Genomic DNA, 11,421 nt, shown 5'->3' with positions numbered 1-11,421 from the left:
AATTGAAAAATGTTATTGATTCTTCTAACTTGATAAACCTTTATTTTCCTCTGTACATAAAATTATAAATTAATATCGTGTGATAGCTAATTAAAAGTAATAAAAATCAATAATAGTAATTCATTACAAATATACTTTTCAAAATTAAATTCAGTCGGATATTAATATATTATTAATTTTTGTTCATTAATTAAAAATTATTTTGTGAATTACTTTCATTGTTTCTAAATGTTTAACAACTTCATTATTTATCATTTTAAATCAATAATAAATTTTTAAAGTTTAGGCCATGAATACGTAACAGGTAGTGCAGTTTTGTAATCAGTATCATACAATTGAGCGTTAATAAACTCGTCATAATTTTCCGGTTGAGGATGTACGGTTGCCAAAGCTGAAACAATTATTTCAATTAAATAAAATTCTGAGTATTAAACTAAAAAATTAATAAAATAAATCCTTACATTCATTGTATGCGTACTCCATAAGTTTGACAGCAATTTTCAGCGAGCAATCCCGAATGTGATTAAGTGGAGGGTACAAATTTCCAGAATTCAAATCCTCTTCTGTGACAATATCCGCAAGAACGTTAGCGGCAACGAGGAATGTTTCTTCAGGGATTGTTTTCATACCAGCGCAAATAGCACCAAGAGCAATACCTGGGAAGATATAACTGTTGTTTCCCTGTCCTGGATGGTAAGTTTTTCCATTTAAGGTTACTGGATCAAAGGGAGATCCACTTGCAAATATACAACGTCCCTAATAAAATAAGTTCAATAAATATCTTCATAATTTCCCATCAATTAATTAATGAAAACTTACATTTGTTGCAGTGTAAGCTTCTTCCGCAGTGCACTCAGCTTTGCTAGTAGGGTTACTCAAAGCAAAGATAACTGGTCTCTCGTTGAATTCTCCCATATCATGAAGAATCTCTTTAGTGAAGGCACCACCAATTGCAGCGGCTCCAATCAATACCGTGGGCTTCACTGTCTTCACTACTTCAACTAATGTATCAATTGGAGCATGATCACGGGCAAACTTAGCCTTGTGTTCGGTAATTCCACCAGAAGGACGGTTTTTAACAATCAATCCTTTAGAATCAACCATCCAGATCTTGCTGATTGCCTCTTTTTCGCTTATTCCTTCTTTCATCATCGCCATCACGCATAACCCGGCGATTCCTAGTGCAGCCTGTAAAGTATTTAATTTTACTCAACATTGATTAGGATTTTTGTCTTAATTTCAAAATAACAAATGATAATTAATGGTGTCAAATTTTTGATATTACGGTGAAAATATTAGATGCATAAAAACATTTTACAAATAAAAGTTGTTAAAAATTTTATTTTATAAAAAAAGTATCTTATGATTTTTTCTCAAGACCAATAAGAAAGCCGGAATTTCAAAATTAAGATTTCTATAATTAGAACAAATTTGAATTATTCTGTATGGATTTCAATTTTAAAAAAGCGGCTTTCTTATATTGATCTTAAAAAAAACTTATGACACTTTTTTTTTTTAAATTAAATTTTTAACGACTTTTTCATAAAAACTTTTTTTGTAAGATTAACATTTTCGGAAAAAATCTTGGGCTTGATTTGATATAAAATGTAAAGAAATAATTAATAAAATTACCTCTCCAGCACCCTGAAAAACAATAGAGTTGTCAGCCAATTTTGTTTTAGTGATTCTGAGAGAAGCTAACAAACCGGCAACAGCAACAGAAGCAGTACCTTGGATGTCATCATTGAAAGTACAATAATGATCGCGGTATTTGATCAGCAATCTGAATGCATTCCTGTTTCCAAAATCTTCAAACTGGATCAGAGTATTCTGGCCGTAGCGCTTGACAATAGCTTTCATGAACTCATCGATAAAGTCATCGTACTCTTGACCAGTGACTCGCTGATGCCGATGTCCGATGTAGAGAGGATCATCCAGAAGAGACTGAGTGTTGGTACCGACGTCCAGAGTAATTGGAAGGCATTGGTGAGGTTTTATGCCTGCCAACGCGGTGTACAGAGAGAGTTTTCCAATAGGAATACCCATCCCGTTAGCACCCAGATCACCGAGACCCAAAATCCTCTCACCGTCGGTAACTACCACGGCTCTGACATCGTGTTCAGGCCAGTTCTTTACCACGTCATACACGTGTCCCTTGTCGTGGATGCTGATGAAGAGACCCCGGGGACGCCGATAGATTAGACCGAATTTCTGGCACGCAAGCCCGACAGTTGGTGTGTAGACCAGAGGCATCATCTTCTCAACGTTCTCGCCGAGCAAACGGTAGAACAGACGCTCATTCCTATCCTGTTATTAATATTTTTAACGTAATAATTTTGTTTGTTTATCTTAGGATTAAATGTCACGAAAAGTGGCATTGTGGTGAATATAAACAAGTACGAACGAGTAAGCTGGTTAAGTAAATGTATTTAGACAGATCGTCTGTGTAACGATCTAAATTCAACCGACACAGTTCCAGTTGCTCTTCTTGGGTTTTTACTGCTGCTGGAAGTAGACCGTGGATCCCCAGGATTTGTCTTTCTTCAATACTGAACGCCATGCCCTGAAATTTATTAGGTATTTTTAATTTATATAAAATTAACAATCAAATTATAGGTTTATATTCAATTAAAATCTACGCCAGCGTTCTTAATTACACTTTCATAATTAGTAATTAGAAATTTACTTTAAGTTTAGTTCAACAATTTTTTACAAGTTCATTGTTGATATTTCTTCTGCAGTTATTAGTGTTTTATTGTAGGTTTATTAATTTTTATTAATTCTACGCCTACTTCCGACCCGTTTTTTTTTTTTTTTTTTTTTTTATTAACCAGACTATTGCTCAAAAATTCATAAAAACTTTCTAAATTGAGGTTTAGTTAATTTGTATTATTACAAGTATGGTTTTGTGATAAAAAAGTGGTAAAGCTTACATCAGCTGATGTATATCTTTTGATATTTTAGATAGGAAGTGGTAACCTAATTGTAGAAATATTGTAGTTCATAAAATATACAATTTACATCACTTTTTCCGCTAAATAAATTTTTAATTCTTTTGAGTTTCAATAAATTTATACAAATCTTAATAATTTTTTTGCATTGAAAAAATTAATAATTCCATAAAAAAAAATTATACAAAATAAGTATCAATTTTATAAATGTATGAAGAAATTTTCCCCTTGTCAAAAAATCATTAATATTTATTATTAAAGAAACAATTGATTACATTGATATTTCTTGACCTTGATGTATAGCCAGTAAAAAACTGATAAAGACATAAATAACCTTGGTAAAATGTAATAACAGCAAACAATTAATTTTTTTCAGGATAATCTGAAATTACCAAGACAATGCAAGGATACACTTTTTATTTTTGATTGATGTCAAGCCTCAGGCCATTTTGAAAGGATCCTTGTTTTCTAGAGCAAGGTTTTTTAAATAATTACTATCTATTGTTGATTTAAGTTGTGTAAATTATTTTTTGATTCAATTTTAATCTAGGTACTTTTAATTTTAGAGGTATGAGTTATTATTCTTGTGACGCAACGTAGCGATATCGCGTAAGATTAGTACGCCAGCTGATGCGGAAGTGTTTAGCGGTTAATACCCAAATAAAACTGGAACTACTCATGACCGTGTTAACCACGAATGACCTTGGAAAAGAATGCGATAAAAAAAAATTAACAATTCTATCATAGGACCGCGATAAACTAGTGTCTAATTATAAGTTACTTTTATAATTTTATTTAATCCGTTTTGTATTATTTTTTTTTTGTTGCTCAATTTTCATTTTATAGCAATTACAAAATCTGACCTACTTTTAAAATTAATAAATTTATTAAACTGTAATAAAAAAACTATTGTAATTTAAAATTTCGTCAGTAATTTATTCAATGATAAAAATATTTTTTAATTTAAATCTATTTAGAAAGTATTCAAATATTATCTCTAAATTGAATAATCAGTTGTAATCAAAAGACTATCCACTTATTGATAATTCTAAACAACTCTGCGTTCTTCGAATATTTAGATTAATAAAAAATATTTTAAATATTATTATAAAAATACGAAATATTATTTTATAATTTATTTCAATTTTTAAAAACTTCTTTTGTTACTTTCTGATAGGCCAAATAAAATATTTTCACAGAGCTTAGCAATTCAATCGATCGACCCTCTTTGTTCCGATGTTGACGACCCCATTTTAATACACATAAATTGAATCATATATTTACATCGGATCAATCATTATAAAAATTACTCATCCATTTTAATAAATAAAATGAAAAAAATAAAACAATAATCTGGTATTTACTACTGTAACTATACCGAGAAAAACTTTCATTTAAATTACATTTTCACGGACATTAAAAGTAACGAGTTCCGAGAAAGTACAATTACAAACCCATCAAGGTCGTTATTACACTCGATGCTATCATTCCAAATAACTCATCATAATCTACTGAGTTTTACGATATATAAAGTTAAAATATCATAAGCAGTTTGACTAATTGAAAAACAATTATCCTGTGGATAGATAATATAAATAGTAAATATTTTAATTACAAGCAATAACGAACTAAAATTACCCGTCCGTCAATTGACAAAAGTGCTTCAGGTATACTTATCCATAATTTTTCTTTAGAAGCAAACGTCCACCAATCTTTGTCCATTTTTTGTATTAAAAAAAAATTTTTAAGAAACGAAAAAACTCTCACAATTTATCTATAAAATATTTAAAGAAAATTCTAGAAACTGCAGTACTGTCTATTCAGGACAGATCAGGTACTAAAGTAAGTCTAGTCCTTCGTGGACTACGCCAAGGAAAATTAATGGCCAAGGGTTCAACCCCATGCCAGGTTGAAGTACACGAAGGCTTCTAAATGTCCGTAGATACCGTTGCTGTGTAATGTTTCTTTGTACCTGTAAACCTGCTAAGGCTCTCCAGGTCGATCGATACCTAAATAAAAATGTGTACACTTTATTCTAAATAAAATATTTAAAAGTATAATATTTCATCTGGCCAATCCTACTTAAAATTGATAATCATAATCATAATCAATAACAAAATTAAGAATTTCTTAATTTAAACATTTAGTCAAGTGAACTTTGTTCATCGGGTTAATCAACAGACCTTTATTGTTAATTTAATTGTTCTTTGTCTGTATTAATGAAAAACAATTTTAAAAACTCATACTGAAATTTTCCGCGTTTTTCTACAATTAATTTTTCAGTAAAATCAATTTCTTTAATTGTTTATATGTATTATTTCATTTTATTTATATGATGCAACGTATATAAATTTACTTCAAGGTCGCATTTGAAATTACTTATACATTACTTTTATTTTTATATTATTTAAATAATAGTTATAATATATATGTAATAATTTTAAATAAATAAAATAAGTATTTAAAATTTTCCACGTGTTAACCGCTCGGTTAATCGATACACCAATACATATGTATGCATTTTTTTTAATAACGTTAATGTCATGATGAGTCAGTCAAATTTGTGGAACTAAACTTGGTAAATTAATATTACGTATAACTTGTCGCACCTTTTAAAAAAATAAATTATCAGTGAATAAATAATTTTAAAAAATAATGAATAATTATTGAAATTATCAAGACTTACCTTATTTAATTGAGGATTACGAAGGTGATCAAGCCCACGTACAAGATTCGCCGAAATTTCATCACCTGGTCCACGTTGTCCTAACTGATCCCGCTCCATGGTTGATAAATTATTCGTAGGCAAGTGTAAATTTCTAGTTTTGCGAAACTCTTGAGTATTTTCGCGTACTCTATAAATAATTGATAACTTAACAATTGATATTGATAAATATAATTTTAGGAGTAAAAAAAGTTATTAAGTAACTGAGTGAGAGTAAAAGTGACGTGAATGAAGTACTCGGACGAAATTTCCGGGTTCTATTGAGTAGAGCTCGTCAAATGAAAATGTACATCGTACGACCCCGACAGTCAACAGATATTCAGCGTTCTACGTCGACGTGGTGGGTTTTATACGTACGTGACGTTTTTGAAGGGCGTGGTGGGGAAAAGAGCTAAAGCTAAAGGATCGTTCGGTTTTACTTCTCTTCATAACACAAGTACGTAAGTATTGTACCTACACATTTATAACATAGATATAGATGTGCAATAGTACAAATACGGTAAAGCGCATGCGTCTTAATTTAAACATTGTGTTATTTATTTATTTATCAGTTGGAAGAGATCAACAAATTAATTACCTGTTTAGTTGCCGACATTTTAAACAGTTAGATATCGGTAATGAATTGTTAATAAAATTTTTAAACATCTTCTAATTTCAGATGGTTCAATTGAAGGAAGTTAATGAAATAATTATGACAGACAAAGTTCAACTCAAGTGACCTAACGGTAATTATCTATAAAGTTTTTTAATTTTGTTTAATAATATAGTTTTTTTTTCCTTTTTAGGTCTTTACAGAGAGTTTTTTACATTCAAAACAACAAAATTGTGAAGCGCGTAACTAGTCAGCTGATTAACAGCTGATTGTCTCTGTTTACGTGCGATTCACACGAATTTGAATCAAGATATCAGGTTTGTTTATTTTTTTTTTTATTTGATAAACTGCCAGATCATTATTTATGTTTGCCTTGCATTTTTTATTCAGGAAAAAAATATGGATTTTTTTTTTATTGTTTATGATAATTTTATAATGAAGTTAGTAGTGATAATTTATAGTTTTTATTAATAATTATTGCCTGTTATTAATTATAGAAAATGAGTATGAGCGCCGATGAATTTTTAATTCATTTTTTAATAAAGTATATTAAATTTTTATGATTGTAAAGATTTTAAAAATTCTATAAAATTGATTCTTTAATTTTATAATTTTTTATATATTAACTTTAAGAGTTTAAAAATAAAAATTCACAACTATATGTAATCTATTTATTTTACAATTTTAAATTATTACTAAAGTAATATTATAATTTTTTCCGCGACTTTTATCAGCAATTTACGTAATAATTAAAAACAAAATTAGTAAACAAAGTTTTCCACTCCAAAATGTAATTAATTGATTAAGAAAAAAAAAAAAAAAAACTTACGGAGAAAATTTTCCTGGTGGTATTGTAGACAAATCTTTAGATAATTTTGATTGTCTAGTACCCATAGTTACTAATTATACTGCCAAAAAAAATCCAACTTTCAAACTTTAATTGTAGTTTTAATTATTAAAAACTTGACAATGTTTTGTAAATATTAAAAGAAACACAAAGTATTTTATTTGAAGTAAAAATGATTCAATAGTCGGTGACTAATTGAAAGAACTAGTAATTTAACATTTATATTTAAACAACTCAGCGGCTGAGTAGAAACAAAGAGATTCGCACAACTCGCGTCCGATATATCAAATGATCTTGATTATCACGAATGGTGGATGGTGGCAGCAGCTATAGTGCACCAAGGATCTTTCTCTTTTATTTCTAAACACACACACATTTATCGTTTATAAACTCACACTACAGACTGTGTAACAATACAGTTGTTAATTACGTGTATTAGTAGCTCATAATTTACTATTACAATTTCTATATACCTCTTACTTTTCCCACTCCGCTTATAACATTAATGAACGTCAATATAAAATATAAAAAAAAATATATATACATGTTGAAAAATGTAAAATACTCTCACTTTGAGATTTATTATTTTTTTTTTATGTATTAACAATAATATAAATGTGCGCTTGTTTTGTTTCTCTGGTTACGCTCTTTTTAATTTATCTCTAATTTATTTTAATTATCATTAATCATTACAATCTACATTTTATAATAATTGACATTTATTGCTAATTTTATTTTTTGAAAATTAATTGTTATCCTTTTTTTTATAGTTCATTAAAAAAAAAAAAAAAAAAAAAAAAAAAAAAAAAAAAGTAGGATAAATTTATATGATTATTTTTAATGTTTAATCTAAAAAATAAATACTCTTGAATTAAAATTTTTATACTTTACAAACTTGAGTAATTAAAAAATTAAATTCATTAAAAGAAGTTCTTTGAAGTACATTCTTATCTTTGAATTAAAAATATAAATGAAATAAAAATGGTAAGAAAGAAATTACACTGAAAAATTAATACTGAAAGGTTCATTTTTTATTATTAATTTTTCAATGCAATTTCTTTATATTAATCATGTGTATTAAATCGATAATTTGTAACTGAAATTAGCAGATATCTAAAAACTTTGAAAATTTTTTTCATTGACAAAATTATACCAAAAAAATTTTATAAGTTCTAATTTAATTAATGAATAAATAATCAAAAAATTGAAATATATCATTAATTAATTGTTTGACTAATTTTTTTTAGCAAATTCTTCCTTAATACACAAATTTAATATTCATTACTAAATTTACTGTCTTAAAAAAAATGTACATAAAAATATGTCTCTAAAACAATTCATTTTTTTTAGAAAAGAACGCTATCTATGAAATTGTGTAATATATATGCTATTTTCTATAAAATGTAATCAGAATAAAAAATTATTATTTATAAAAAAAAAAATTGATTATTAAAAATTGGAGTAAAAAAAAATTTCTCCATGAATCTTTCAACTTTTTATAATAGTTTCATTTCTCTATTCAAAAACAAAAACTTGCAAACCCTACATCTTATAAATTTTCATGTACACAACATTTTACATTTTTTTCATAACTAATTAATAACTACTTATACCAAAAAAATAAATGACCATTCTTACGAAGAAATCCCTTACTTTAAAAGCTTCTAATAAAAAAACTCACCTCAAATTTTTCTTCACGAACCTGATAAGTTTATCAGCAGACATCTCCAATCTTCAATACCTTCACTTGTTTTCTTTCTAACCCCCTCTTAAAATCTCAGCCGAATAAACAAATTATTAAATAATCCGGTTGTATATTAGTAAACATCTAAACAGAAGTCGACAATGCCGGCCGAGTTTAAATATTTTTAATTAACAAAAAAGCCCTCTCTAAATTTTCTAAAAATTTTCCTTCCCCACCCCTTGCCAGCTCAGTGAACCAAAACAACTCTCCAAAACCCCGGAAAAAAATCATACTTGCCAATTTAAATCCTCGCGTTAATTAAACGCAGCGTAGTTCCGCGGAAAAGTGCACCAGACCCGCGACTTGAAGACCTCGGTGTAGAAACAATTTCCGCAAAATAAAAAAAAAAACTATTGAACCAGCAGCCCTTGAATCTTCGCTTGACTTTTCACTGCGTACTTTTTAAAATTTATATTTCTCATTTTAAATAACTTGAATCTTAGCTTTGATTGCACTAGCCGCACAATTTAAGTCCTTCGAGCTAACGTCGATTAAACGTATTAGCTGATAAATTTTACGGGATTTTTTTGGTGCAATAGTGATATCAAATATTCTTATTATGGAAGAAATAATAATTGATGGAAATTTTTCGTGACAAGTCAGTGTAATTAGCAAAAATATATGCGAATCGGTACCACAAGAATGGACTATCGGCGGTTTGATAGCGCACAAGACAGTCGCGATCTTTCTCCATGGTCCGCGCTTCGCAACGACTCTAGCAACTTTGTGCTATTATTTAACAATAACAGTTATAAGTTGTAATAATTTGCGGAAAATTAATTGCAAAAATAATAGTTAATTGATCAACTAAATTAAAAAACAATCTAAAGAAGAAATAAAAGTTCTGAAGATGACTGACAGCTTGGTAACGATGTCGTTGGCTAAAAAACCAGTCACTAAGGCCAAAAAAGCGCGCTCGAAACCAACACACCCGCGAACTGCGGATATGGTGAACGCCGCGATAAAATCTTTGAAGGATAGAAGCGGATCTTCGCTGCAAGCTATCAAAAAGTACATCAATACAACTTACAAAGTCGACGCTGAAAAACAGGCGCCATTTATTAAGAAATATATTAAAGCTGCGGTTGAAAGCGGAGGGCTGGTCCAAACCAAGGGAAAAGGCGCCGCTGGATCTTTCAAACTCTCCGTTCATGGTGAAGCTACCAAACGAGGAAGTAAACCTGCCAGCAAAACCACCAGCAGACCGAAAATTCCGGCTAAAACTGTCAAGAAGGTCAGGACTCCTGTGAAGAAAGCTGTCAAAAGTCCCAGGGCTGTCAAAAAGATCGAAGTTGTGAAAAAAACCGCGAAATCTATCGCTGTGAAGAAGAAGACGGTCAAGGGTCCAGCTGCCAAGCTTTCCAAGGTCAAGGTCAACTCCCCGGCCAAAACTGTCAATAAGGTAAAGAAGAGTCCGGTTAAAGCGAAAGCTGCGAAGAAGGTGAAGAAAGTTGTGAAGAAAAAGTGAATTTTTTTTTTAAAGTGACTTGGAGTCTTGATGGATCTCACTGATTTTTTTTTCTTGAATTTTATGATCTGAGAGATATGTTCTTTGGTTGTTTAAATTTTTTTGAGATATATTTAAATGTTTTTTATTATGTATAGATTTATGTATTGATATTATTATTTATTGTTAGCATTTAAGTTATTAATCATGTGTACATACTGTTCATTTAATCATTTGAATTATCTTTTTTGTATTAAATAAAAATAACATATTTTAGTTTAGATATTTTTTTTATGGTTTTCCTGTGAAATATTTTTATAGTTTTTTATAAAATATTCTTTGTTGTAAAAATGTTTAATTCAATCATTTTTGATATTTTAATTAATTATTAGGTAATTATATTTGATAAAATTGATGTTTATATTTTTAAAATTATTAAATGATATTAAGTATTGTTAATTCTAATGGCCTAAGGAAGAAGAAATAGTTATCTTATTATTGATTAATAAATAAATATCAAATGTTAAGAATGATTGAATATGATATTACTTCTTATCATTTATTGTTATTGTTAGATATTTTGAGATGATTATTTTGAAAAAGTAAGTATTTTCTTATTTATTTTTAATAAATAAAGAATTTTATAGTAAATATTTAAAAAATTCTAGGAAAAATTGATGTTTAATATTTCTACTAATCTAAATTATTCATACATCAATTAAAAATAAAAAAATAAATTGAAGCACTCATTTATTGATCGTGTCCCAGTTTCTGATGTTGAAGATTTATTTTGAACTTCTAAAAATTTCTCTGTCATATTAAATGTTTTTATTTTTTATTAATGTTAAAATAAATAAGCGAAAAATTGTACAATCTAATAAAAAATCAAAATTTGGTAAATGTTACGAAAATATATTTTGGTTAATAAAATAATTGTGAAAAATTAAAATAGTTTTAGTATTTTGAATTATTGACATGACATTTCACGCCTTTGACGTATTATTTTAAAATACTAATTATCAATTATAATTGATAGTAATTATAATTAATAATTATTAATTTTAAATAACACAAATTACTAATCACTTATGAAATGAATTTGTAGAAGAAAATAT

The 11,421-nt window shown here is 28.3% G+C and overlaps 2 protein-coding genes and 1 long non-coding RNA gene across 5 annotated transcripts; 2 read left to right on the top strand and 1 right to left on the bottom strand.

Moving 5' to 3' along the window:
- Window positions 1-15: 15 nt before the first annotated feature.
- LOC123264957 (NADP-dependent malic enzyme) lies at window positions 16-7,362 on the bottom strand. 3 transcript variants are annotated; one of them, XM_044728505.1, is made up of 7 exons: window positions 7,098-7,362; window positions 5,638-5,806; window positions 2,405-2,563; window positions 1,633-2,307; window positions 820-1,188; window positions 462-756; window positions 16-391 (listed from the first exon to the last, which is right to left on the bottom strand). In XM_044728505.1, the coding sequence occupies exons 1-7, from the start codon at window positions 7,160-7,162 to the stop codon at window positions 276-278; spliced, it is 1,848 nt and encodes a 615-aa protein (XP_044584440.1). In that variant the 5' UTR covers window positions 7,163-7,362; the 3' UTR covers window positions 16-275. The 3 variants fall into 3 exon arrangements, with proteins under 3 accessions (XP_044584440.1, XP_044584439.1, XP_044584441.1); XM_044728504.1 differs by lacking the exon at window positions 7,098-7,362 and adding an exon at window positions 6,254-6,386; XM_044728506.1 differs by lacking the exon at window positions 7,098-7,362 and adding an exon at window positions 5,881-5,975.
- On the top strand, window positions 6,335-6,586 carry LOC123264959. The gene is made up of 2 exons (XR_006509457.1): window positions 6,335-6,401; window positions 6,462-6,586. It is a non-coding gene; the product is annotated as an uncharacterized LOC123264959 (long non-coding RNA).
- Window positions 7,363-9,587: 2,225 nt separating the features above from the next.
- On the top strand, window positions 9,588-10,587 carry LOC123264954 (histone H1-like). Its single transcript, XM_044728493.1, has one exon. It carries the CDS (start codon window positions 9,710-9,712, stop codon window positions 10,325-10,327), a length of 618 nt encoding a protein of 205 aa, XP_044584428.1. The 5' UTR covers window positions 9,588-9,709; the 3' UTR covers window positions 10,328-10,587.
- The last annotated feature ends 834 nt before the right edge of the window (window positions 10,588-11,421 follow it).

This window comes from Cotesia glomerata, linkage group LG5 (genome assembly GCF_020080835.1).
Source record: "Cotesia glomerata isolate CgM1 linkage group LG5, MPM_Cglom_v2.3, whole genome shotgun sequence".
Classification (NCBI taxonomy): Eukaryota; Metazoa; Arthropoda; class Insecta; order Hymenoptera; family Braconidae; genus Cotesia; species Cotesia glomerata.
The sequence above is the reverse complement of the archived record's forward strand: the minus strand, read 5'-3'. Positions and strand labels throughout refer to the sequence as shown.

Bases quoted from the DNA above. Each gene is read 5' to 3' on its own strand.
- LOC123264957 (XM_044728504.1), bottom strand. From the start codon at position 6,321: ATGTTTAAAAATTTTATTAACAATTCATTACCGATATCTAACTGTTTA. The intron at 5,807-6,253 runs GTAATTAATTTG...AATTATTTATAG, and splicing joins AAATGTCGGCAACTAAACAG to AGTACGCGAAAATACTCAAG. The intron at 2,564-5,637 runs GTAAGTCTTGAT...AATAAATTTCAG, and splicing joins GTAATCCTCAATTAAATAAG to GGCATGGCGTTCAGTATTGA.
- LOC123264954 (XM_044728493.1), top strand. From the start codon at position 9,710: ATGACTGACAGCTTGGTAACGATGTCGTTGGCTAAAAAACCAGTCACT.